The following is a 27,540-nucleotide window of genomic DNA, read 5'->3' on the forward strand; positions in this document are numbered from 1 at the left end:
TGAAGATCTGTACTGTGTTTTTAGGTCTAAATGATTGTAGTTGTGGTCTGGACTGCATGCATAAATAATGTGAATGAAATCAGAATCAATGACTGAAATGTATTTTTGTGAATGTTGAGGTCATAAACCGGAAAATGTTGTTTTCCTGTTTATAATTTAAAGGACCAGTGTGTAGGATTTAGTGGCATCTAGTGGTGACGTGGCAGATTGCAACAAACTGAACCTATGGGGGGCCGCGAAACTCACAAAAAATGTGAAAGGCCCTCTCTAGAGCCAGTGTTTGGTTTGTCCACTCTGGGCTACTGTAGAAACATGGCGATTCTTATTTTCAGGTGATTATACACGAGTTAAAACATACTTATGAATATTATATTCCATTTCTGCCAAGTCCATTCCACTAGATGCCACTAAATTCTACACACTGCACCTTTAATTCAGGGCTTTGCAACCCTTTTTTGCTTGTTACATTAATATGAAGCAATGTTTCCTTGTGACCTAATGTCATGTCTACATTGTAAGTTGTGAGCAGTTTGTTTCAACTATGTTATTTCACAAGAAAGAAGCAATGATTAGAGATTTTTTAAAAAACCCCAACACATTTTACATAACTTTCCTTAGAAGAATTACATTTTTCTTATTTCCTACCTGGGCAATTGTCATGTGACCCACTAGATTCATCTCTTTTTGTAAGGGTCTCAACCCCCAGACTGGACCCACCAATTTAACATCATCACTTTATTATCTGTTACATGATTTAAGAGCCTGTTAAACTAATCCTTATACTTCTACTAACAGTAACTTTGCACTTAAGATATGCTGCGTGATTTTGTAATAGTGCCCGAAAATGTGAAAAATTCCATTGACTGTTGTATTGTGACTTTTACTTTTTTACTACTAAGCCAGGTGGTGAAAATTATCATCGTTGAGTAACTTCAAATCCCAATATTTGCTTTGGCCTCCAGTTGGAATCATGTCATGTAGTAAAACAACTGTGGTTGTTCCAAGTTTGGTGCCAAGTGAAAAGATTCATCTTTTACTTTAGTTTCCGCCTGTGTGGAACGTTCATTTACTGTCTATAATCTGTAATTTTTTTCTTAACCAAACAAAAATTAAGTGTATTTGTGAACAAAGAATGTAAACAAATTTATCTTTAAATTCATCTTAACCTGAAGTAAGTTGTATTTCTTCTAAGTGTCCTCTGGTAGCGCTACATTAAAAATCCTGCTCTGTCTTTGTGTTTGTATTTGCACTTGATTTATACAAATTTTCTGTCTACACGTATTATCTTTTGTCATGATCTGTATGATTAGCATGTTTGAACGGTTGCCGAGGGAACGCAGCACGGTAGGCTGCGATGTGGTGTAATTCGACAAGAAGCCACATGCAGGATCAGTGGAGGATGCTGGGTGGAAGTTGTGCCACACAACCCGCCTAAGACAAATAAAAACAAAACCTCATTCATAAAATACATGGCAGATCACATAAAGTACATCAGAAGTGTTTTCCTGTGTCTTAAGCTGATAATTATGAATATCACTTTTACCTCTACCTGAAGGATTTCGCTCTATAATGGTAATAATTAGCTTATACTTAACATATGAATCCATGGTGAGTTCAGCTTTCATTTCAATAAACGCCAGTTGATGTTTTTTGCATTTTTAAAATGATGAATATCTTGAACAAATGTGTAGTTTTAACTGAGTGGTTTCAATATTCTGTACATTTAGGTAGAAGAAATGTAACCTGGTATCTAGAGGACTATAAATCAATAATCAACATATATCTGAAGTTTTGAATTGTACTCAAATATCAGAAACAATCCATAGTGAGCTGAATTATTTAGAAACTGTTTAGACATTCATATTCAAAAGTATTTAAAATGAGAATCTTTCATATCATTAATTAGGTTGGGATTTATAATTCAGTGATCTTACTGCTGCTTGACTGAAACCGATGCAATGTGACAACTGTGACTACACTGCATGATTTATCACTCAACATGCAATTTCATAACCAACAATAAAACACGTGTAATTTTTTTTAGTGCTAGCTGAGAAAACAGAAGCACTCAATCATACCACAAAAAAAACAAGTAACCAGATAATAATGATTAAACCAGTCACTGTGTTTCAAACTCAGCCTTCCAACACCTTCGCAGCAGCAGCAGCAAGGATCAGCCGGCTCCTCTTCCCACCTCGCAGCGCTCTGCTCCTCTGGAGAGACGCTTGTTTTTCACGGCGGATTCCCGTTCTCATCCTGAACTCTCCTCTCTGCTGACTCAGGCGACAGGAGACGCAGTGTTTAGGGAGACAGGCGTGATTTTCCTCTTAATTGTTTTCTTAACAGACAACTGAGAGGTGCAGCTCCGGATAATCGAGCTGACCTTTTACCTGACCTACATGTGACTGGCCTAAACCGCACCTGCTCTTCGAGGAGATGACCGTAGAGGTACTGTACTGGTTAAAATACACCTTTGATGTTGTTTATTTAGATAATGAGGAATGCTGAATCCCCTTTTTACTATGTATTTGCACCTGCAGTGAGTGTAGGATATCCTGAAACTCAAAACAAGCCATGTGGCCCCTTTGCAACTGCAGATGTCTGACATTTTGTGCGCCTGTGCTCTTTGTAAAAAGGTGAGAATACTGCAGCGTATTTTACTTTTCCGCCTCCTCCCCCTTGTTCTTTGCTGTCTCTCCACCTCTTAGCTTACAAAACAAGACATCAGGGTCAGACGTCAGGGCTCATCTCTAAAGCCTCGGGGTCATTAGGCGGAGATTCCTTCCGTTTCTTTTGACAGGTGATTACTGAGGCGGTTGGTGAAAGGACCGCAGCACAATAGTAACTACTTTCTCTCTTTTTTTCCAGAGGTTGCACCCTCTGGATGGGAATTATTTCTACGTCCCCCTTCTGCTGGAATTCTGAGGAAATACCGGCCGATAGGTAACACACCTGACACCTGTGCAACTGTCCTGCAACATTCCTGACACCTTAGTGGTTCCCGATCAGGGGGCCAAAAACCCTCCTGAGAGGTTTTGAAATATTTTGTCATCAAACATGTGTATGCTGTTCAAATTTGTTTTTACATTTTTTTTTTTTTTCCCTGAATTTCACTTTTTTGGTGGGAGGAATTTTATTTTAATGGAAAAAAAGTGTTCATGAGGAAAGGGGGGGCCCCGATGTCTGCAGGTTTTCATTCTAATCAAACACTACAGCAGCATTTTTCACACTGATTTGCACGTGCACCTTCAGCTGGAGAGGTGGAACAAATTGGTGAAATCCGCTCCTGTAATAGCTGATTGAGATGAAAACCTCCAGATTCTCGAGCCCGGTCGACATGATGTACAAAGCACACCTGAAATATACAAAAGCATTTCCCATCAGAGAAATAGTTTTGTTTTTATTTCTAAAACATCTTTTTTGTAATTACATGTTCTGCTTGAAAATTATGTTCTTATATATGTTTTATACTACACACGGAAATCTGCAAACATTCAGCAAATGGAGAAGAACATCAGGCCATGACTTCATCCATCACCCAACGTTGACAAATGTGGCATGGCAGAAGAAGCACATAGCTGCAAACTTGCTTTCATTATGTGGCACAACTCGCCCCTAACACCAGAGGTCTCTGCAGCTTCTCATCTGTCCCACAGTCATGCACAGCTAGTCATGAATCCCCCCTTCTGTGGAGGAGCTTCATTGGGAAACATAACAGAGAACAGAGCGCCGTAATGGCTGTCAAGTCACCAAGTAAAAATAAAAATCATGCAGAGGGTGATAAATTTGGATCTCCTTTGACACATGGTTAATTTCCTGTTTTGTTCTTATGGCCAGCCTGTGCTCCGACTCACTGGGCGGACTGAAAGTGTGCGACAACACATGCTCGTCACTGAGGAGAAATTTAAATTAACATGGTACACAGGTGGCGGAGTGGGTGGGGTGAGCAATGAAGTGTTAATGACCTAAGCAGGTGGTAAAAACAGCTTTAATGAAACAAATAGCCTCTTTCAAAAACAACCTTTTTTTTAAGTGGCCTATGTACAATTAAAAAAAAAAAAAAAAACAAACACTATGATAGAGGTTGACGTTGTTTCTCTTCATCTTTGGTTGTCAGACACCAAAGATCAATAAATGATGGAAGGATCTCTCCTCATCCAGAGACATTCAGGATGGATGTCATTAAATAAGATTTTAGTTTTTTTTTCCAGTGTCACTGAGTATAGCACCTTGATGAAGAGATGTGTGGTGATCACATATTTAGTCCTCGTGTCTTCCTCTAATGTGTCTAATTATACTTAATAATATTACATAATAAATAGCGTTGGTCCTCTTATGCGTCAGAAGGGGACGCAGGGCGTGGGGCAGCATTGTCGGAGGTTGGACCGAGGTTTTAGTCCTCTGAGGTCACGTCAATGTCCTCGGAGCTGGCCTGCTTGGTGGCGATGCGCCATCTGTTGATGTGGTGGTTGCCCTTCTTCTTCTGCTGGCTCTCGGGTCCCTCCTCCTCCAGCTTCTGTCTCTTGTACTTGGTCCGTCTGTTCTGGAACCACACCTTCACCTAAACAGAGGAAGAAATAGGTTTAATAATGACAATTTCACCAGACTGTAGTGTCATTTCAGAGAAGTGAACTCAGCGGTGGAGTTAAAGGTTCAGTCTGTGACCCAAGTGTAAACAACATGCTATTTAGAGCTGGAGTCGGCTAATGGATATTTCTCAAGGTGGACTTGTCGATGTGTTTAGTGGTTAACTTTATTTTTTACCATTGCATAAGAACTCCAAACCAATATAACCACCAGAATTTTTAAGAACCTTAGTCCTCCAATCACTCCCTCAGTCTCTCCCTAATTGACCCCTCCACTGACTTATACTTTTAATTCTAAACTTATTATACTATTTTTTTTTCTCCTTGCATCATATATCACCTCATCATCCCCTTTCACATGATGTACATCCATTTAATGAATTTAAATGCTGTCAAAATCATAATTTAAATCTTAAATATCAAAGAAAGGGCTCTAGTCTTAAAACAACTCTTTACATTCATGACTGAGCATGACATTAATGCATGTCAACGTGCTAAATAGCTTCCTGATTGGCTAGTGCTGCTATTATGACCTTGGAATATGAGCTTGGCTGCCTAACCTTATGTGGCCAAGATGCATTTTTCAAATAGCAACAAGAGCACTCGGCTTCATATTATCACCTTCCGCCTCTCGCACATCTCTCCGGGCTTCGGGCTAATTTTACATTGCAATAACTTGTTTCCACTCTCAAAGAGCAGCGATACAGTAGACTTTTAGACCATGAGAATTAAAGTGATGACTAGTTACTTGCCAAAGAGTTCATTCACCAGTCAAAGAGAAGGTTGTAGCAGTATTTGATCTCTCATTTTGATGACCATTTGAATCCAATTTCACTGCATTTTATAGTGTTTTACTTTGGTATCCATTATTTTTTCTCAGTTTGACCACTCCTTTACCTACTGTACTGTTACTTTGTGCAAGTTAATTAATATTCAGTTCACTGCTGTTATAATTTGCATAGTGCAATTGGTGTTTAATTGCAAGCTTTTACTTTTGACTGGTACAAAACTTTGACCTGCAAGCAGCATTTATCCATATAAAGCTGACTCAGGAAATATCTCTTTATATTGCCTATTAGGCCTAATTGACACCCAGATAGTGTTGACTCATTAAACTTCAGCATCAATAATATTTACACTCCTTTATCCTATAGCTTGCATGAATTAAACGCCTTTAAGAGAGGCTTTGACTGATTGAACTGCATCCATGTCTGGTGTGCTTGGAGGGAGGGGACTTTTCAAATTAATTAATATTTATATCTTAAAAGGTGTCTATAAATAGCATTTGATTTGCACTGACAGCATGAATTAGCAGTAATTTTCAGTATGCATAATAACTTCACACTGTTAATTTATTATTTTCTTTGTCAGTAACTTTACAATACACCCTCACATAATATGTTTAGATGATTTATAAAGATGTTTGTAGGCTAAATATCAATTAAACTGTAAATCGAATAACTGTAGTCTTTGTAACAACTAAATAAACAATTTAAAATGTCCAACAGATGTCAACAGTGTTAAAAGTAAAAATAAAAATGACCTTTAGTTAAGCTTGCTATCATTAATGTTGCTTGTTTAAATTAAATGAACAACATGGTGGTCATATTATTATTGACATTACAGGAGTCAGGGGTTATCTGGCCTATGCCACCTTTGATGGTAAACGTTTGATGTAAAACCACTTTGTTTGAATATATTTAACTTTGGCCACAACTTTGGCTAAATATGCAAAAATAATAATAATAATAGTAAAAGATTAATTTCCCCCAACATACAGTATATTAATTGTCTCCATGATTAGAAATGATTAGAAAGATTAGGCTAATTTCCTCAACGTTGAAATATTCGCGCCGTTTTGGTTTTAACGTACAAATAAATAATACATTTTTTTGTTTGTTTGAGTTATCGCGATATTTGACCGTAACGAGAACACCAACGGTTCAATTTAAGGGTGTAAAGGAAAGTAAGGTTGTCAGTATCCTTTGGTGCTTTAAAGGTCAGCCGTTATTTTTTGTTTTTGTTTTTGAAACAATTAGCAAACAACCAATAAAACAAACATGCTAGCATAAAGTTAGCTTAACCTACCTGTGTTTCAGATAAACTCAAGCTGTTCGCCAGCTGCTTCCTCTCGGCACCGACGACATAGTGGTTCTTCTCGAAGGCTCTTTCCAGCCGGAGCAGCTGGGACGGAGAGAAGGCGGTCCGGATGCGTTTGGGCTTCCTGGCAAAAGGACCGTGGAGGAGCAGGCTGTCCTGGGACACATCATTACCTGTTGAAAGACAAAAGAAGAAGTGGCCGTCAGTTTGGACTGAAAGGTAATGTTATTTTAACACCTAATCTGGAGTGGACGGTACGGTGCTGATTGGCTGTCAGTGTGTTGAACCTGTGTTATTGTTATTATTATTATTATTATAGGCGACTCAATCAGAAACAATATTAAAAGTATAAATTCGGCTAATGTTACTCTAATGCGAAGTGTAATACTGTGCGTAAAGACCAAAGGATGTTTTCTGTGGTGGTGTCAAGCAAATGTCAAGCAAAATTTTAAAAAATCATTTGCTACTATTATTATCATTATTATTAATCAACAACAATAATCTAATAGCTTTACTTTGCCCTGAAATTTAGTCTTAATTTAGCTGGTAAGTGGCATTAGAAACAATTCTCAATTCCTGAACTGACCCCCTGTCAGCGGTTTTAACAAAGCAGAGTGTAATTAAAAGTTACTGTTCTACTGCTTTTCCTCTTTTCCACCACTGTGAATTCATGCATTTTAACCCACCGTTCATATTCTGACCCTTCACAGGATCCTCTCATAATTAGTCTCTATCACAAATGTATTTTTCATTCATAAATACCTCATCAGGCGATAATAAAATGGTGATTAATCCATAATGACGTTTTTAGAGCGTTTTACATTATTTGTTTATGGAGAGAAAAAACTATTTACTATCACACTACCGTACGGCCGTATTTAACATAAAACAGGAGAACACGACAGCCATCATGATTTCATTGAATTTTATTGGATGTGAAATTTCTCAATGGTGATTTTAGAATTTTAATAAATACAGGTCAGATTTAACCAGATTTAAGCCTACTCTATGTATGTTATAAAACTGTGAACTAGCTGCACAAAAATAAAGCTGAAATATTTAAATTTTTGTGTATTCTGGGTCATTTCAGTACGTCATCAAAAGTCCTGCTAAAAGAAGGGTGTTTGGTAGTTTTTACTGCTCTTCTTTAATGCACGTAAAGCTAAATAGAAAAACCTTCTAACAGTAAAACATTGTAAGTTTCATAACATTTTGTAACTATAGTTAAGAGTGACAAAACAAAAATATTCTTTTGATAACGTCTATTATGTATGTGTGTAAATAGGCCGGTTACTTTTTAACCTCTTGAAAGAAATTCATCCATATTCATTTATGACCTCCGTGCGTAAAACGGATTTCCAGCGGTTGAAGAAATGCACAACAGATAACAACAAGCCCATCATAAATTGTCTATATTTATACAGTAATATAAATAGTTGAAAGTACTGGAGAATACGGCGAATAAATAAAGATAAAGCGATCGACTGTCTGTTGTTTGAGCGACTTCTAAATATCCAACAGTGAACATGTTTAATTAACTGACAACTTATTTGTTTTCACCCAGATCTCTTTCATAAGATTTTGTCAGGAAGGTGTCAGAGGTGAAGCTGAGAATATGTTTGGAGATGAGAAGTTTATTGTATGATAAAATATTCCTGAGGACTTCTGTGATTTTTGAATATTACAAACGTCTTTCTCATTTGGAGACTTCTTATTTTTATATTTATTTTTGTCCTTTCTCGTGAGAAAGTCTACAACAAAATCCACCACAGGTCATTGTAGGATATTAATTAATTATCTTATATTGTAATAAGGATACATTTGTGAAAATAAACAATAATTTTGCAGTTTTATGAGTTATCATCGTTCTGCTATTATTGTAATATAAACAAATAAAAAACATGTTCTTTCTAGACCTTTAGTAATACAATAAATGTCAATAATAAATATGAGTGAAACTACAATTTGTCTCAAGCAGTAATCATGCTATAATAGACACTAGAGTTGCATTTATAGGCCAGTAGTTCCTGCACAAGAGCGCTGACATTTTGCCATTTTAGCTTTCTTCTTTTTCCTGTCTAAATAAACCACTGCAGGCTCTGTTCAAATCCTTTCCTGCTAATACCTGTGTTGGATTTTCCTTCCCATTATACTGAAATTATTATCATGGATTTGATCTGTTTTGCATCTATAGCCTGGCTGCTGTTGTGCAGGATTTTTTTTTTTCTGAATGAAATGAAAAAACTGTAGCCTAACCTAGGGCGAGTTTCCTTGTATGAGGGGGAAAAAACAGTTCTTATCTTCTCCTGGCTGTAGCTTTGAGAGAGTAGCTGCAGGGCGAACGAGAGTGGAAATATGAGAGCAGCCTGCTGCAAACTGTCGGTGGCCTTGTTGTTTAAGCTATCTTTGGCTGTAATTTATTGTTCAGTTGAAAATATATTATCAGTGTAAACAGTCGTATCTTGTTCAAAATGTCATGAACGAGAACTGTCGTCATTAAAATGAGGAGAGACTGAAGCACGCTTTTAATTATCTAGAATCACACACACGCGCCTTGTGTGTTTATGCAGTAAACCAGTGAATCTAAATCCAGTTTACTCATCATTTTACATGCAAAAAATGTTTAATTTTAAGGCAGATTATTCATGTATGAATAAGAGCAGACATCCAAATGTTCTAAGGTGTATATTAGAAGATCTAAAGTGAAATAAAAGTCAGTTTTATTATATATTGATGCACTATAATTACTGCCTCTTCACTCACCTTGAAATCTGTGTCCGAAAAACCTGTTCCTGAGGACCCACGGGTAGAAGTTCAGCGGGTCTCGGTGTTGTGTCCCGAAGAAGTGCGGATGTTGAAGGTGGGAACCTCCCAGCTGGTGAGGAGCCACGGTGAGGGAGGGGTGGTTAACCGTCTCTGGGAACACTAGATCCGGGCTCTGGTAGAGGGATCTGGCCGGCGGAGCCTGGTAACTGTTCATTAAGGCGTCTGTCGTCGGGTTGGAGTAACTTAAAGCCGTCGGACGGATGGGATCCTCAGCGGTTAGAGGGTTCTCTTTGGCGACCAGAGACTCTATCGTGAAGCAACGCTTCCCTGCAGACGAAAACATCATCTCTTGATAGAAACAGAAACCAATACGAAAAGAAAGTGATCAGTCTTTTTTTTTTTCCTTCCTTCCTCTTGCTGGAGAAGATCACCTCCCTCTCAGAGATGCATGATGATCAAATATGGAGGGGTGTGGGGGTTTGCCTACACAAGCTCGCTGCTCTGGAGATGCTGCTACAAAAGTCAACAGAGCTGCAAATTGCTCTGATCCATGGAGTCTGTGCGCACTCGGTGGGTTTCTGTGCGCCAAGTAAAGTGCCTCCAACCTTCCATGTGGCTTGACGTTGCGCATGGAGAGAGCTGATTGGATCAGAGCACCTGCCAATAAGTCTTCTCAAGTACCTGCTTCATAGATCACACACGACCGGGCAGCTTAGTTACAGAAGCACGCTGAGAAACCATGTGTGCTCCAATTAAAGGGTCATTGTGTGTCGTATTCAGCCTTAATATCTCGTTTTTTTTTCTAAAGAGAAAACAAGCTGCCGGTGGGGGTGAGAAACTTGTTTCAGTGCAGCCGTCTCAGGAATTCTCTACAAGAGTCAATATCTGCCACTAACTGCACTGATTCATGAAAATGTGTGTCTCAAAGAAAGCATTGGATTTTTTACGCAATTGGCTGACTGATTGGCTGTTTTTCCAGATGTTATAAAAACCTTTATACCATTTCTTTCACCCGTATCATATAGCGTTATCACAGCAATGAATGGCCTTTAACTAGCTGAAATACTATGCGTCAAAAATATTAGATACAATGAAGGTTGATTTGCGGAAAGGTCACTTCCTTTTTGTGTCCGCTCGGTTCTTTCTTATCAGTTATAATTTGCGAGTTAAGGTTAGAAAACATCATGTAATCCATTCATATTTTACCAACAATAATCATTTGATCTCTTAAATCCGCATAAAACAATTTAAGCACAGTTTTGTCTTTTCTTTATTGTGCAGATATTTATGTTTGTTGCACTTTGATATTGTGCATCACATGTTCGACTTTACTTCTTTTTAACAAAAGGAAAAAATAACGAAACATTTGACCTGTATGCCAAAAAAATGCTGATAAGGAGTATGCAATAAAATAATAATAACAATGCATTTATTTTACCCTTGAAAATAATTCAAATTGTCACTCACTTAAATGACGATAATACATTTGCAGCTGGTGACAATAAAAAACAAACAAAAAAATCCTTCTTTTGAAATGTGTCCAAAGTTAGCGGGATGCTGGTTGCCTGCAGAGTCCATCCCAAGATATCATCTAGTTATTTAAGATTTTATTGTGTCACAACATTTAGTTTCGACCGTAACAAGTGGAAGATAAAGAGGTAATGGAGGGAGTTTTCTCTGAGTTTAAGCACACATGGACCTCTTGTAAAATCAGCTAAATAAATCCCATCACTCCACTGGTTTTCAAGAATTCGACTCATGCCCGCTTTTCTAAAAATGACCCCTGAGTTTCTCCTTTATGAGAACACTTTCCCAGCATGTAGTCCTGCAGGAGAAAGCAGCAGTTAAGAGGCAGCTTGTAATTGTCATTGGTGCTCCACGGCCTCCTTTCCCCCCTTATCCCTCGGCGCTGCGCTTCCAGCTTGGTGCACTAACAAAGTTAATAATTAGACTCTTAATGCGCTCGTTTGCGGAAAGGTTGCATTAGAAAATCATTACCGATGGAAATTATGAGGTAAAACAAGTTGTTGATTAGGCGTTTAGAGCTAAAGGCTTCTAAAGACAGCAGTCAGTGGGTTCTGGAAATGGGTCGATGTCCAAAAAAACTGCCCATTTCTTTCTCCCCTGATGTAATTATTCATTCCAACGCAGTCATCACTTGTAAGGATTGTTTGGACAGATAAATATCTACATTTATTTTTCTGGGTGTTTCTGATCTCTGAACTCTTAAGTGCGGTTTCCCTGGAAATGTTTTCCTTTGTTGTACAATATGACTCATAGCAGCCACGGTTGATAGCAGGCCTATAAATCATTTGTAATCCATTCAAAATGCTTGTTTATGTGTCCATCACGATTGCCAAAAAAAAAAAAAAAAGCCAAAAAATAACTGTTGCGTGTAAACAGGTTCTGTTGGAGTTATTTGCTTCAGAATGCTTTTTTATTTATTTGTACAGTGTATGAATATGTTTTGTGATAAAACGCCACCTTCTATTTTTTTGCAGTGACGGATAATAAGATTACAGAAGATTGTGGGGGGGGGGGGGGGGGGGGGGGGGGGGGGGGGGGGGAATTAAAGATCGACCAAAATCTCCAGGATTTTATATTTAAACCGTCTTTAACTCAGAGTGCAGCAGCAGCAGGAACTTGAGGGCTGACCGAGCCGGTTGAAAATGCAGCAGAGTTTAATGATGAAACCCTGTGGGCCTTTACGCACTGACCCTGATCGCTGCTGGTTAATAGGTGGCCAAATCGCTGCGCATTAACAAAAACAAAGCAGAGCAGTCTACCGTTGTTCCGTAGCTGTGTTGATTTTCCCCCCGAGGCTCCAGGGGGGAGAGTCACTGAGAGTGATCTTCAGCCAAGAACACGAGAAGCTCTTCTTCTTTACTAGATTGAACTTCTTCTATTTTTGATACAGTTAAATATCCTTGAAATATTCATGTGGACTGGATGTCCTCGCTGTTTTATCAATGAGTTTATCATTTACTTTCCTTGAACATTCCTGGGGAAGAAATATAATATGTTGTAATTAGAATTGTATGTTGTATGTGTTACACACTGGATGTTATAATGTCCTCAGATTATATATTAATTGTAGAGTCACTGCAGGGAGAACGCAGGTTACACATTGTACAATTAAGTAAACTAAAAGAGAGAAAATATGGCGAAGAATAGGTGACATCCACATTTCTTCTTTATTTTCACTAAAACATAAGTGTCACTGTTTTATGGTAAAGTAATTAATAAACGTGTTAATTAAGTCGTTTTGAAATCTGAGCTTCCCCAAAACTGCTGCATGTTTTTTTTTTCTTTCATAAACACACCGTCTCATCTTTGTGTGAGAAAGCCAGACATTTATGGGAAAGAAAGGGTCTTTAAACCGTCTGATTTTACACAACAATTACGAATAATTTGAATAGTTTAACGAGGAAATAACGCTGAGAACATCGGCACAGACACAGATCACACATTTCAGGTATCTGTATTTTCCCCTCAAATGATGTTACAATCGATCCCTGGAGATGTGTGACATGTAAAACTGTTCAATTTAGCATCTTCGCACATTGTAGAAAAGACGTGTGGTTGTAATTTATAAGACTTCAATTTACTTAATTTTACCAGGATAATTAGCTCAGTACTTCATTACAGGGATTATGGATCCATATCTTAAAACAAATATAAAAAGACAACTAAAACACACTAAACAGTCACAGTCTGTTGATCAAATGAGCAAAGGTTTGATTTTTCTGCTGATTTATGTCTTCTAATATTTTAGTAAAATGTTAAAGAGTCTTACAAATTACACTGAGCTTCCTTATCAATTATTGTCAATAGGAGATAACCAAATTACAGATATGATATATGTTTCTGTAATGTAACCTAATGTAACTCTTCCACCACACAACTGTTCAAAAATATTTACACATTTAAATACATTTCATAAGTGTATTCACAGATATTCTGCAATTTGTAAACTTCAAATATCTACAATGTTTTGGGGGATAAAAAGAAAGAAACGGCTACAAACAAGAGAAGAAGGCAGATGGTTGAGTTTAATAGAGGTGCTGCCCTCTGCTGGTGCTGTCTGATCAAAGTGATTGATGATCGAGAGTTTAATGACTTTTGCAGATGTTCTTACTGATGAAAACTATAACAGTGACAGTACTACAAGTAAAAGTTGTGAATTCAAAATTTTACATAGAAGTACAAAAGGATCAGCTTCTAAATAAAGTAACAAAAGCAAAAGTACTCATTCAGAATAATGTACCGGTATAATATTATTGGGTTATAATTTCTGGTGTATTACATCACTTTGATGTTGCAGCTGGTAAAGATGGGGTTAATTTTAATAACTACTGGGAAGCTTGCAAACTTCCTCCTTGGATCAATCAAGTCTTAGCTTATAATAATACACCATAATTTATTTGTTGATTGTATTTTAATTAACATGAATCTGCAAAGTAACTATTTAATAAATGTTGTAGAGTAAAAAGTACAATATTTTCCTCTGAAAAAATGGAAATACTCAAATAAACACAATTACCTACAAATTGTACTTTTGTCTAGTGACTGTGAGTTTATAGTGACTTTACATGACTTAATTTAATCTGCTACAGTAGTGGGACTGGATGTTTCTGTGATCCTTACATCACTCCTTATGTATTACTGTATTACCTATAAATGACTGGCTATTAATAATGATGTTTACAGTTATGTCTTACACCGTCTCTTTATTTTATGATATAGTTTAGACACGACAATCTTTCTACATAACACAGAAATGTTCCTAATTACTCTAAAAAGTGGCTAAAAGTATTAAGACAAGACGCCTTGATTAACATGATTTCTAATATCAAAGGTTTGCAACTTCTGTTCAGACAGTAGGAAGAAAATCATGTCCTGCTAGTTCACCAGCAGTTAATCCACACAGTTCATTGTGTTTTTAGATCAATGCTGCCATCTGGTGGTTATACTGAGGCAGAGCATGGTTAGGTCAGTGGGAGCCTTTGACCTCACTGGTTCCAGTTTGGTGCCCCAGCTGTGTCTGAGTGAAAAGAGGGATAGTTGTTATAACCCTGATAAGACAAAAACTAGGTTAAACTAAGTTTGTACAATACAAATGAATGGAAGTCATGTTATTTTTCTTAAAATGACAGGGCCCGTACTTACCCCAACTTTAAAAACTAAACCAAAACAGCCAAAATGTCACTCCTTATTGGATATGATATCACAATTTGTAGTTTTCATATGTACAATGAGCCAATGGTCATCAGAATATGTTTATAATGTTCATGTTTTCCTGCAGACATATCAATCTCAGTGCCAAACTATGTAAAAGATGAAATCTCCAACCGAGACCTTGTTGTCAACCTCATCATCATCATCATCATCATTTTTTTTTTTTTTTAGAAAAAGGCTCTAATTGAACTAAAAAACATATTAAGCTCTCTAGGAGAAATTATATTCCACTAACAGCTGTTGAAGAAGGGAGACTAGATCATCCAAATTCACTTTAATTTATAAAGCATTTTCTCCTGCTTTGCTCAGTTAACACAAACTTCTTAGCCATGAAATAATTCTACAGCAGTATTTATTTTAATACAAGACTTAATCGTTTGATTTTGAATGTTATTATTGATGTTAGACTAGTTTTTACAAGCTGTCTGATAACCTTTGACAAGGATCAATAGGACATTACTCTTCACACTTACTCATTATGGATTTATTGGCCCGTAGATATAATTGTTTTCCTGCCTGCTCTGCCTCCATAATGCTGATTAAAGCCATCAGATGAAAATCACACTCTCAGTCTGCAAGAGACCCGCTGACTCTGCACTTCTCTCTCGCGCCTCCTGCGTTCATTAATAAACTAATTGGCCATTTTGTTTCGCATTAGCGTTGTGTGTTCAGCTAATCTGTCCCACTTAAATACTTGGAAAATTTCACCCCATTATAACGAGATGGGAAAAGTAGCACATCGCTGCGTTTGTGCCACCTGCGTGAGAAGTGGGGTCGTTTAGCCACCTGTACGGCTGCAGCTCCTCCACCGGCTGCAGCTCCTCAGCATAAACAAACATCCACATTTGAACAGGGCCTACTTATCGGCTGTTTTTATGACCAAAAGTAGTGTTTTTAACCATTTTATGGCGCTAAACCCTCATTTAAAACTAGAATTTGAAGTGTATACCACTATGGCAGCCAAATGATATCCATAATATCCCATATGAGCGATATAAGAACACTTTAGTGATACTATAAGAGATAAAATGTCGTTAAAATAGCATAAAACAAAAACTACCCATATTAAGGGATTCATTATTTAGGGATAAAATAGGATAAAGGTGGTAAAAACTCATTTCAGACGGAGTGTTTTGCCTTAAAGACGCGTCGTGGATGAATTACGCGTCATTTTGGGAACCGGTTAATTCCCGGTGAGTCAGCTGCACCTCCAGCCCTCCCAACATGCTATATGTTCGGACTTTAACTCGCTTCACGGTGTCCTCTCTCGGTGAGAACCTTGTGAACAGGAACTGCAGTTTCCTACGTTTTTTTTTCAAAAGAACGAGTCTGTTCTCCAGCAACACCAGGATGACCACTTCACTTCAGGAGAGCTCTTCCAGTCAGAGCCCGTGTCAGAAGTCATTGTGCATCTCAAATGCGGCTCTTTCACGGCGACACAAAGGGCAGCTCCTACTTCAAACGCTTGTAATGAAAGCTAATGACTATTAGATGGAGTAGAGGGGCTTTGGCCTCTGCAAATAAAATGCAAAGGAGGAGGATTTTTTTTTTTTTTTTTTTACAATCGCCTGCCCTAAAACGCGCGTTGGTCAAATGAAGTGCACTCTCCTATTGGAGCGCAGGAGGTTATTGCTCTCCATGAGAACTTTCACACCTTCTCAGAGCTGCATTACAATCTGACGGTGAAGACCAAGGACTCATCTGAGTCATATGACCAGCAGCGTTTCAATTTAGGTGGAAGAAACAGAGACTTGGAGAAGTTTTAAGTGTGTTTGTTGGTATTTAAAGACACAACTGAGTCATACAGACATTTAAGATCATCATTTATTTGCTTGGAGTGCTGATAAAGAGATAAACATTCAGAAGTATGTCCTTCATTTTGTCATTTTACAATAAAGTACACATTAGAGCTGAAACAAATTTAAACAATTAGTCAATCAACAGAAATTGAATCTATTATCAATATTCTATTTATCATTTCTGTCATTTTTCAAGCATTAGTGCCAAACATTCTCAATGGCTCCAACTTCTCTTTTGCTTTCCTTCATCATATATGATAGTAAACTGAACATCTTTTGGTTTTGTTCAGACAAAACAAGCAGTTTCAATATGGTGCCTTAAATTTTGGGGAAATTATGACAAGCATTTTTAACCCTTTTCTAACATTTTATAGGAAATCAGCAGATTAATCAATAATCAAATTAATTGTTAGTTGCAGCTCTACATTAGTGCAACTAATATTTAAGAATGTATTGATTTGCTTCTCCTTTATCCCGGGTGTTAATGCCTGTGAGCTGCATGCTTTGTGATTCTGATCAATTGCTAAAAAGCTGAATATCTATATTTATATTGTTTATAGTCTGTTGTCTTTTGCATTTACTCTGAGAATGAGGTCTTGTGTCCTGGTAGCATTTATCTGTGTGACTACATATTAATATTCTTTTAGTGTAACTACACATTCTTGCCGTAAAGGGTAGGTTCACAGTTTTTCAAGTCTGTCTTAAAACAACAGTCAGGTGTCCAAATGAACACTGACACAGGTTTTGCTTACTGTAATCATTCCTCCTGTTTATACCGACCATTAGAAGATCCTCTCCAAATGTGCTTACAATTAGTAAGTGATGGGGGACAAAATCCACAGTCTTAAAAGTTTATCTTAAGCTTATACGAGGCTTCAACAGTCTGAGTTTGTCAAATCAAGTGGATATATTCCACAGATGCAGTCTTTTTAGTAAAAAAATTCCGTCTTTGTGTCTCGATGGACAGTATTTTCCTGTTCAGCTGCAGTGGAAGTAACAAAAAGACAGACTTTGGCACTAAAAACACTGTAAGTTTGAAAGATGTTGACATGATTTGACTTATTTGGACGACTGAAGCCTCATGTAAGCTTCAAGTAAACATTTTTTCACGGAAGGAGGACTGTGGATTTTGGCTCCCATCACTTACATTTTAAGTTATGAAGGGGTCATCTAATGGTCAGTATGATCAGGAGGAATGATTAAGGCAAGAAAAACATGTTTCAGTGTTCATTTGGGCTTCTGACTGGATAGTCATTTCAGATTTTTTGAGTGTGTCTAGACCTGAATTACAGCACAATTTAGAGACAATATGAGTCAAGATAACAGAAAATAGAGTACAATCCAGCATAGACATAATATAATACACCTAATGTCTCTGCTACCACAACACATTATTGTGTTTTAGTTGTGTAAAGGGCTGAAATGCAACTTATACAAGTTAATAAGAGCAACAAGTCAAGAGGCAAATGAAGATGTAACAGTTTCCTTTCATAAGGAGCTTCACTTCAGACCCTGAGGAGAGCTTTAAGAAACCCAGCCAGCGTTGGCCTGTTTCCAGCCGTTAAGGTGCCCTTTGCTAATTGAGACGATGAGCCCGGTGACCCCCGCCCCTCCCCTCTCCAGGACTCTCCAGGTTTTCCCAGGCCTCTGGCTGCTTCTTTCTGTCCCTCAATGGGATTACGTCGGGCTGTGGAGAGAGGAGAGGAGGGGGGAGATCTGATTCCCGGCTGATCACATCAGAAACGGCTCTCTGGGGTTTTTACACAAATTCTGCTCCTTCAGCAGCACTGAGCAGAGGCACCGGGGGGAGAGCAGACGGGGGGTGTCGGACAAGAGAAAGAGATCAACTCTGTTACTGTTTATTAAACTTCTCTCTTTGATACTGTTATCTACTGTCTTCTGACCACTGCTTTGGAGTTTCTTTACACTTTTATGAGTTCATTTCAGCAGCAGTGAGAGAAGAGAAATCATTTCTATCTACACCAACACAGAAGCAGCCATTAGTAAAGAGTTTTAAAGTGAAAGTTTACTTTCTAAATCTTATATGATATGACTAAAATCACCTCTTCCTTTACATCTAACTGATCAGCTCTCTGCTCAGTTTCTCATCTGTTTTTAGTCAATTTATAAGAGTTTTTGCAGAGTGGATTTAATGTGCTGAGTTATGAATAAATACAGTTGTAGAAATAGGAGAAAAAAAGAGCAGATTGAGCCTTTTTGCTGTGGTTTAGTTGTCCAATAAGTAAGTTTGCTTAGTTTGCCATTTCAACTTGTGACTTTTAAACACAGTTTGTTGTTGTTTGGGTTGACAAATGATCACATTTAAAATGTCAGTGTGGATGGTTGAGACAGATTGTCAATATTATACATAACATCTGTTTACCTTTTTGATTACTCTCAATAAATCTCCTGTAGCACTGATTGCCATGAGAGAGAAATATATGTATACATATTTATAGATCTTTATATGGGTGACAAAGCAAAAGTAAAACCAGCAGTGTGTTAGTAAGGTGCACCATCAGCCTCCAGAACAGCTTCAATGATCCTTAACATAGACTCTCCAACTCAACACCATCCTTGCAAAAGATATATAGATATATAGATATATATAGAGAGCGCTGTCTGGGTTGAGATCTGGTGGCTGTGAAGGCCACAGCATATGATTTACAACATTTTCATTCTCATTAAATCATTTGGTGACCCCTTGGTCCTCGTATGGAAGCTTTAGTATTATGTTTCTGCACTCGTTTATTAATGTTTTCCTTTAATTTCTCACCTGTCTGTATAAAAGTTATTTGTTGATAGTGTCCATTTTCTCCCTCATACGAGCACTGATTATGATCATTTACATCTTCATTCATCATCAAGTCTTCTGTTACATCGTATTATGAGTAAATTAGTTGATGTTGTCTGAAAAGGGGAAACAATTCAACAAAGCGCATGTACTCAAGTGCTGCTTTTGAGCCACTTGTACTCTGAGTATTTCCATTTTCTCCCACTTAATATTTCTACTCCAGTCTACACCAGTAAGAAGTACACAACATTAATTTGGCAGCTGATACTTTGCTGAAAAATATTTTACATACAAAACATGCAATCATCTTATAAAATATGATGCATCATTGTGGATAAAACAAACATAAAACCAACAGTAGCAACATCACAGGACCAATTTTTCTGCATGATTAGTACTACTGCAGTATATGTAAATATAAATATATATATAAATATATATATAAATATATAAATACTGCAATATATTTTTGTACTTCTACTTAAGTAAGACTTTGAATGCAGGACTTTTACTTGTAATGGCGTATCTTTATATTGTTGTATTGCTACTTTAACTCAAGTAAAGGAGGTGAATATAAAAAGATTTTAGGATTAAAGAGATGGAAACCTCCGCTCTGTGTTCCCATCAGCCCTTCTTTGTTTAACGTGATGGAGTTAACCACAGGACAGGAGTTTCAGGTTGACCACCCCAATTAGCTGCTCTGATGGACTAATTTGCTACATCCCAATCCTTTATAAATGCTGTCGTCTCTCCTGTTTTATCCCTCATGTCTGCCAGGCAGACTTCGGCAGACAGCATGGGTCCCTTTCCGCCTGGAAGGAAAGACGTGGAGTTTCAATAGAGCAGAGACAGGACACCTGCCGTCGGAGGGTGGGCGTGTGGGAGTCCTGTCCATTGAGAAGCAGTGAGAACAGGCGTATTGACCATTTAAACAGATTAAACAGTGAGACCCAGCTCTCTAGCCCTGAGACAGACTGACCCCTACCACCCTGGGTTACAGATATCCCAGCTAATCCCCGAGCTGGTTATTTATTTGCTTAGCTTAATCAGAGGGGAACCAGAGTCTGTCCCAGACTTCAAGCATAAACTGATCAAACTCTGGAGGAAATGTCTTTTCCACGTCTCCATCATCTTCAAACTGGGCTCAGAGTGGGATGAGAGTGGTAATAAATGGAGGTCAAAGGGCATGATGATGATTTCATAGAGGAGGAAGGTTTTCTCTTCTTAGCAGATTAACAAATGCTCACATTTATCATTAGGCTGATATTCAGTTATAAAAGTTTTAAAAGTCTCATCTGGCTGTTCAGTGAGTTGTTTTTCCATTTTGAGAATTTTCCTAATTTGTGAAAACCTTCATCTGTTGAGAAGAAAACCAAAGAATCACTTGAACTCACTTTAAATCTCTAGTTTTAAGGTGGATTTAAGTGATGGACAGTGTGTGAGATTCTTTGTTTTGTTCTTTTTTTTGATCCTACACACCTACGCAAGACTTTGAAATTTAGTCATTTAAGTTTCTTCCTCTGAAATCTTTCTAACACTCAGTGGCTGAAGGAAAAAAGGAAACAACAGGACACATTTGCCATTAATGTCATAAAATATATTTCTGAAAATTTCATTCAAATGAACACATGAACTCATCAAAGAGCAATAAATGTAGAAAATTAAATATATAACTATACATCTATTAAATATTCATAGTTGGAGACATGAGGCCTCCTTTCTCAGCTGTATGTACAAAATGTCTTTTTAAAAAGTCCAGTGATGCTGTTGATCAACAGTGGTCAGTGGAGTCATCAGACACGTCGATATCCACGTCTGATGAGTCGGAGAACTCCTCATCGTCATCGCCTTCATCTCTGTGGCCTTGGGATCCGGGGCTTTTAGGCGGAGCAGCCAGGCCCAGTTTGGCCAGCTTGGCCTGCTGCTGCTCCAGACTCTGTTTGCGCCACTTGATGCGTCGGTTCTGGAACCAGACTTTGACCTGGAGACAGCAAATAAGATGCACATTAGAAATATTGCAGCATATTTCAGGGCTTCAGGTTTTTAAGGCTACTTTTTAAAAGCCTAAAATTCACATAGTCATCTTATATTTTTCTATTTACCTGAGCTTCTGTCAGCTGTAGAGCAGAGGCAAGGAGGAACCTCTCCGATCCGACCATGTACTGCTGCCGTGCGAACTCCTTCTCCAGCCGGGACAGCTGCTCGCTGGTGAAACTGGTGCGCATCCGTTTGGACTTCCCACCTTTGGTTTTGAACGAATGAAGGCCTGCGTTGACTTTGGACATCGAAGCTGTAAAGAATAAAAATTAAACGTTTAATCACATTGTCGCATGTTTAGGGTGTAATTTCTTACATTTACACACATCTGGCACCGATAGTTCCATTAAATAAAGACTTACCTTGTGCGTAAAATGCTCCACGGCACGATGACTGGTAGGTGAAAGGCGGGCAACAGTAGACAGAGTATCCAGGTTGCGTGTGGACCGCTGAGTGCAACATGTTTGGTGAGTAGACGTAAGGTGCTGGTGCTATCGGTAAGCTCATGTGCCCGGTGAGAGGGAGGACCTGTGCTGCTGGTTGATATTTCACTCCGCACTGAGTGGGACTCGTCCGGCCGCTGGTTGAGTCGTCCGGCTTGGCGAGCAAAGCATCAATAGTGAAAGATTTTCCACTGGGAGGCTTCGTTGAAGATAAGCACTGGCTTCCCTGGTACTGTGGGTACAGAGATGCTGGTGCGTAATTACGCACAGAGTATCCATAAGCTCCGACTGGTCTGTTCGGTACCTGCATTCTCTCAGATGTTTTAAAAAAAAAGTGGAAAAAAGAAGATGTCGAAGGTCTTTGCGGAAATCAAGTTGTTGCTCCAAGTGCAGCAGAGACGTGAATGCTGGTCCTCTGCGGAGACTCCTCATTTATACTCTGGCCGGACACAGAGGTGTCAACAGCCCCCCATCGATCCTTTGTCTTTCTAAGTAGCAGATGAGAGAAACGAACATCCCGACAACGTATCCAATTAATTGGTGGAGTAGTACAAGCTGGGATTGTCAAACATCCTAACCCTTTGAATGACAAGGCTTTTGAAGAGTCGTGGGGGCAGGGAACTCGGAGATTTACTGGGCTACAAATTCTTGCAAGGATCTTAAGTCCAAATGTAATCATTACCGCTGGGAAAGCCTTGATGTTACCAAATCATCTTATTTGGACCCTTTAAGTCCTGCCTGGCCGACAGATGCTTTAAGCAGCGTGACAAGTAGCTTCACAATTGGAGGCCGACTTCAAACTACAATTTACAGAGACTCTACTGTGTTGATTTAGTTTGACTCCTTTGTGTCTGCTTATTTTTTTTCCCCCAAAACATTTTGTCCAATTTAGGCATATTCAGTGCTTTAACTTGTATTTGTCTCGACTAGTTGCGAATGAAGAATCACTCCTGTATGTAAACAGTCCATAATGTTTTTCCTGTATAAAATGAATGCGCTCTGTTTCCAAAGTGTGTCTTTTAACAGCAGCGGTGTCGCTCTTAAAATTGAATAACTGCCCTGCGTAATTGAGGCGTCAAATTCAGCGGGTCGGGTGTGGTGACAGAATGGTGCTGCTGGTTTTACCAACTGCAACTCCACTAATCTAAGTCACTGCGTTAATCCACAGGTTGATCCATCCTTTGAATGTAGTCTCTCTGACTGGGAAAGGCCTCTGGTTGATTCCTAAAAAACAAGCAGGGACTAGTTAGTTTAAAGCCTTAAATCTGACGGTGGATTTATTTATCGTGTAGAAATACAAAAAGTGTTGTGATGTAAATGAAAGCAGGTCTCATTATAGGCTACTTAAAGTCTATAAAGACTGTCACCAACTCTGCCATTTGATCAAAACTTTACATTTACGCGTATATTCTGTTCATCATGTTCGTCATGTTGGATTATCTGCGTTTGAATTTGATCGTTATTGGAAAATCTGAAATGCATTTTTCACAGGAAATAATAACCTAAAACTGTATTTTTTTTTTTATTGGCTCCTCATTAGAGGTTTAAAGATGAAGCGCTGCGCGGCTTCTTTAAAGGAAGTGATTTTCTTTCTTACACTACCCACAGACAAAGGCATCATCTCTTTCAACTTGGATTATTGCCAGCTCTGCAAACTTTCCAGGCTCATTTCCATCATTTGGAAGTGGCGGAGAGCGTCTCCCGAGCCTTAAGTAACTGTTAAAACACATTTAAACACCGAGGCGAAGCGCTCATTCCCTTTGACCTCCGAGCGTTTTATTTATTCTCTTTAGCTGACACTAGAATGTCTAATGAAGAGGGCAAACACAGACTTTCTTGACGTTGCCTGAACAATAAAGGACGACTCTTCTGATGCCTCTACGACCGGACCACCCACCCCATGGCCGGTGTTTGCTGGCGTGCACTGCTGAAAATCTCTGTCTTGACAAGTCATTTAATTCACATTGAGTCTTGAAACCCTTTCAAACAAAGGAGGGTTTCTAATCCAAGTACTTTTTCATTGAATAAAGTTGAGTGTTTCAAGATATTCTACACGTTTCAGAATATTTTATTAGGAGAAACTAATCAAAACCAGAGAAATGATCTCAAACTTTTCATGCTTGTGTGATTTTCACATCAAATGGGAAAAGCTGAAGATGAAAAGCACATTTTCAGCCTCCATCGGTCATTCTTTCTGCATCCACTGACATGTCTTTACTCCCAGAACAGACACTTTTTTCATGATATTAGGAATGAAACCTCCAATAACTCCAGCTCTGTGTCCTCTGATGCTGCAGGAGAGAAGGCAGCATGTCCTTCTTGTGTATTGGAGCCAGACAAGGAATACACGGACCATTGTCCCGGAGAGTGTCCTCTTTTCATAGTCATAGCCTGAGAGGAGAAAGAGGCTGAAGGGCTGCTCTCTAATAGCTCGATGGGCCATCCTGCACAAATGAGGCTCTCACTAAAAGCTTGAAACTCCCCAGCAGCACTTTATTCATTCAGTATCTGTGGTGGGTTACATGGTCGAGCTCATTATTTTTTTGTCACCTCTTGGTATTTATTTTACTTCTAGGGATGGTGCAGAACTTTCACATTTAAATATGTGACTTTTCCTAAAGTAACACTCTGCACAAACCAAAGTACAGTTATAAAACCACATAAATTATAGTTTTGTATTTATTACTTAAATTGACAGCTAGTTTGTGTGATCTTACTTTCTCAGTTTTTTGCACACTGTAGTATATAAACAAAAATAAATCTTTTTGTATACGTCTGATATTAAAGGATACAGAAAGATTAATATATACAACTCAGTTAAACCCTAAAAAGTTCAATGATAAAAGAGAAAATTATATAAAAGAGAACTTTTAGCAGCTCTGACAGTTGTAATTTAACATCCTGTTGAAATGCAACTATCAATTGAGCAAGTAATTCCCTTTTTTATAATAATTTCACAATTTGTCCTGATGTAGTGTCTAACCTCTTTGCCATTTAACTTTGCTCACATTCTCATATTTTACATGTGAAATCTTGAAACTGTGGCTCTTATCTACAGCAAGGTGCCAATCCAACAGTTCATTAAAAACTTATTGTGAGAATTATAAAGATCAAAGTCATGACCTCCAAACAACTGATGCTACACATATTCTTATAGTTATGGCATATGACAGAGAAGTGAGAACCAGGAGAAACGAGAGCGACAGTAGCTAGTTCACACATGATTGAATGAAACAAAAGCATGGAGAAACACTGTCATCATTATTATTATTGAGGTGAAAGGGGATAGTTTTCTCACCTGCCCGACACATTTAACAGGCACTGTAATCTCAGCCTTTCCTGTCCACGCACATCCATCGCTAATGAGTTTATGAAGCCATTTACAGAACGATCCAGAACGGCCTGCCTCTGTCACCTTGCTGCTGGGACTGAGGGGTCATTACAGGGACCTGCTGGGCCTTGGCCCTCACCTTGACTATGAATGGGAGTCCGGTAAAAAGGCCAGGTATGGTCTGTCTGGCTCCAATACACATCCGGTCTCTGCTGTAGGCTGATACATGTGTGGTTGAGTCTTGTTTCAGCAGCAATAATGAGCCTGATTGGACTTGAAGTTGCAACTGAAACACCTGCTGGATAAAAAACACACAAACTGTTTTTTAAAATGAGTTTCTGAGCATTTTCCTTCTCACTATGTCTTTCTTTGATTTCTTGAAACAGGTTAAACAGCCACTATATTCAAAAATATACTTTGAACCTCTTTAGACAAGGTGGCAGACATCACAAGCAAGGTGCACTAACTGTAAATAAAATGTTATCTGCATACACTTAGCGAGCACTTTATTAGGAACACCTGTGCAATATAATGCAATCCAACACAACAGCTCTGCTGTAAATTCTACTTTTACGAAGTTTATACACTTTCAGTTTTTGTTGACATCGTCAGAAAGGTGATGATTCTACTTTATATTTATTAAATTACAATTATACTTTAGGGAATACTTTTCAATATATATTTATGTAGACTCCATAACAATGTTTATATAAATCACCTGGTCTTCTATTTTTTTCTAATTGGATAAGAAAAAAATGACTTTCCATGTTGTCATTGAAAGAAAATCCCCCACTTTCTTCTACCTTGATAACTCACTCAACACCTACACTCATATGTACCAAAACAATCCAAAAACATGTCTGAACACGCAAACTATGTACAGTCTACTGTATGTCCAGCTGTAACTTTTTATCGTGGCTCCATAATTATGTAAATTAAACATTTCTTCTCATGTTATATGATTTTCTTTCACAGTTTTTACATCACAGATACACAAAATACATTTTTAAAAAATCATTGCTGTCAGTTTTTTCTGAACATGTCCAGTACAAGTCTCAAGTCTTTGAGGGCCAAGCGAACAAATTGCAAATCATTTGCAAGTCTTTCAGGTCTTTGAATGTTTACCATTACAATGTGACGGCATTTGAAACTTTTCCCTTTCAAAGCTGTGTTAGTGGTGTTTTTACAAAGCTGAGACCAGAACAAAACTGTACAGACTTGAATCTCTTTAATGAGTCTCATGTAAGACAGATCTTAAAACCAAATCAAGTCTCAAGTCATATTTTTGACTTTTGATATTTGGCTTGACTTGGATTTGGAAAACTGCATCTCCATGACAACTGAGCAAATTAATCTGTCAAGGAAGGCTTTGACTTTTGTTGACTTTTGCTCCAGTAGAGCTGCAACAAAGTCCATCGACAGAAAGTTAATCTGCAACGGTTTTGATGATCAAATAATCGTTTAAGAATTTTTTTTGAGCAAAAAGAGCAAAATTTCACTGGTTCCAGCTTTCCAAATGTGAATATTTTCTGGTTTCTTTAGTCTTTGACAGTAAACGGAATATCTTTGAGTTGTGGACTATTGTGAACAAAACAAGACATTTGAGGACTTTGACACCTTTGGGAAACAATGATCAACATTTTCCACCATTTTAATTGTGGACTCTGTGCACCCTGTTGCAGCCCTGGACTCAAGTCAAGTCTCAAGTCTACAGCTCTGTTAAAAATACCTTACAAACTTGATAATTAGCACCTCATTAGCAATCAGCAGTTCATGCGTCATGCACTGTGACTGCATGTGGTTAATTTCACAGTACAGCACTGAAACTTAAAGTGATGAGAGAGAGAAGTGTGAGTTTACATCTCTCCACCAATCTTCTCAAAACTCTGCAGCTCTGCTCTGTTTTCTGTAAGATGGGCGACTGTCAGACCTGGTGTCTGTCTATTTATCTGTGAATACACTGATCATGTTTTAGTTATAGTAATGTAACTTTATGTACAGTATATATCAAGTAGAGACAAGCCGAGAAAACTGGTTAAAAGTGCTGATGTGGGGCTTTCACACAGTATCTCATTTACGTTTGTAGACCATCAAGAAATATATTTTTAACTGAAATATTTATATTTTCAGGTATAAATATGAAAAAGGCACAAAATAAAATCACATTTACAAGTAAACAGACGGTATTATAACTTAATCTCTTTTTGCTGTATTTGTATGTATGGATAGTGAAACAATATTTTTTACAACCTTGAATTGTTCCATAATAGTATTTTCAGTGATTATAATTAAAGATTCATACATTTACAGTCAAGTATTCAGACACCTTCCCTTTTTTCATATTTTGTTAGGTTGCAGCCTGATGCTAAAATCATTTAAAGGAATTTTTCCCCGCATCGTTCTACTCTCAATACCCCATAATGACAAAGCGAAAACAGGATTTTAG

At 38.1% G+C, this 27,540-nt stretch overlaps 2 protein-coding genes across 2 annotated transcripts; both read right to left on the bottom strand.

Moving 5' to 3' along the window:
- Positions 1-583: 583 nt before the first annotated feature.
- On the bottom strand, positions 584-10,898 carry emx1 (empty spiracles homeobox 1). Its single transcript, XM_044375025.1, has 3 exons — positions 9,450-10,898; positions 6,675-6,859; positions 584-4,561 (listed from the first exon to the last, which is right to left on the bottom strand). Exons 1-3 carry the CDS (start codon positions 9,796-9,798, stop codon positions 4,394-4,396), a joined length of 702 nt encoding a protein of 233 aa, XP_044230960.1. The 5' UTR covers positions 9,799-10,898; the 3' UTR covers positions 584-4,393.
- Positions 10,899-21,001: 10,103 nt separating this feature from the next.
- noto (notochord homeobox) lies at positions 21,002-23,036 on the bottom strand. Its single transcript, XM_044375024.1, has 3 exons — positions 21,683-23,036; positions 21,386-21,573; positions 21,002-21,264 (listed from the first exon to the last, which is right to left on the bottom strand). The coding sequence occupies exons 1-3, from the start codon at positions 22,071-22,073 to the stop codon at positions 21,055-21,057; spliced, it is 789 nt and encodes a 262-aa protein (XP_044230959.1). The 5' UTR covers positions 22,074-23,036; the 3' UTR covers positions 21,002-21,054.
- Between the last annotated feature and the right edge of the window lie 4,504 nt (positions 23,037-27,540).

This window comes from Thunnus albacares, chromosome 15, assembly GCF_914725855.1.
Source record: "Thunnus albacares chromosome 15, fThuAlb1.1, whole genome shotgun sequence".
Taxonomy (NCBI): Eukaryota; Metazoa; Chordata; class Actinopteri; order Scombriformes; family Scombridae; genus Thunnus; species Thunnus albacares.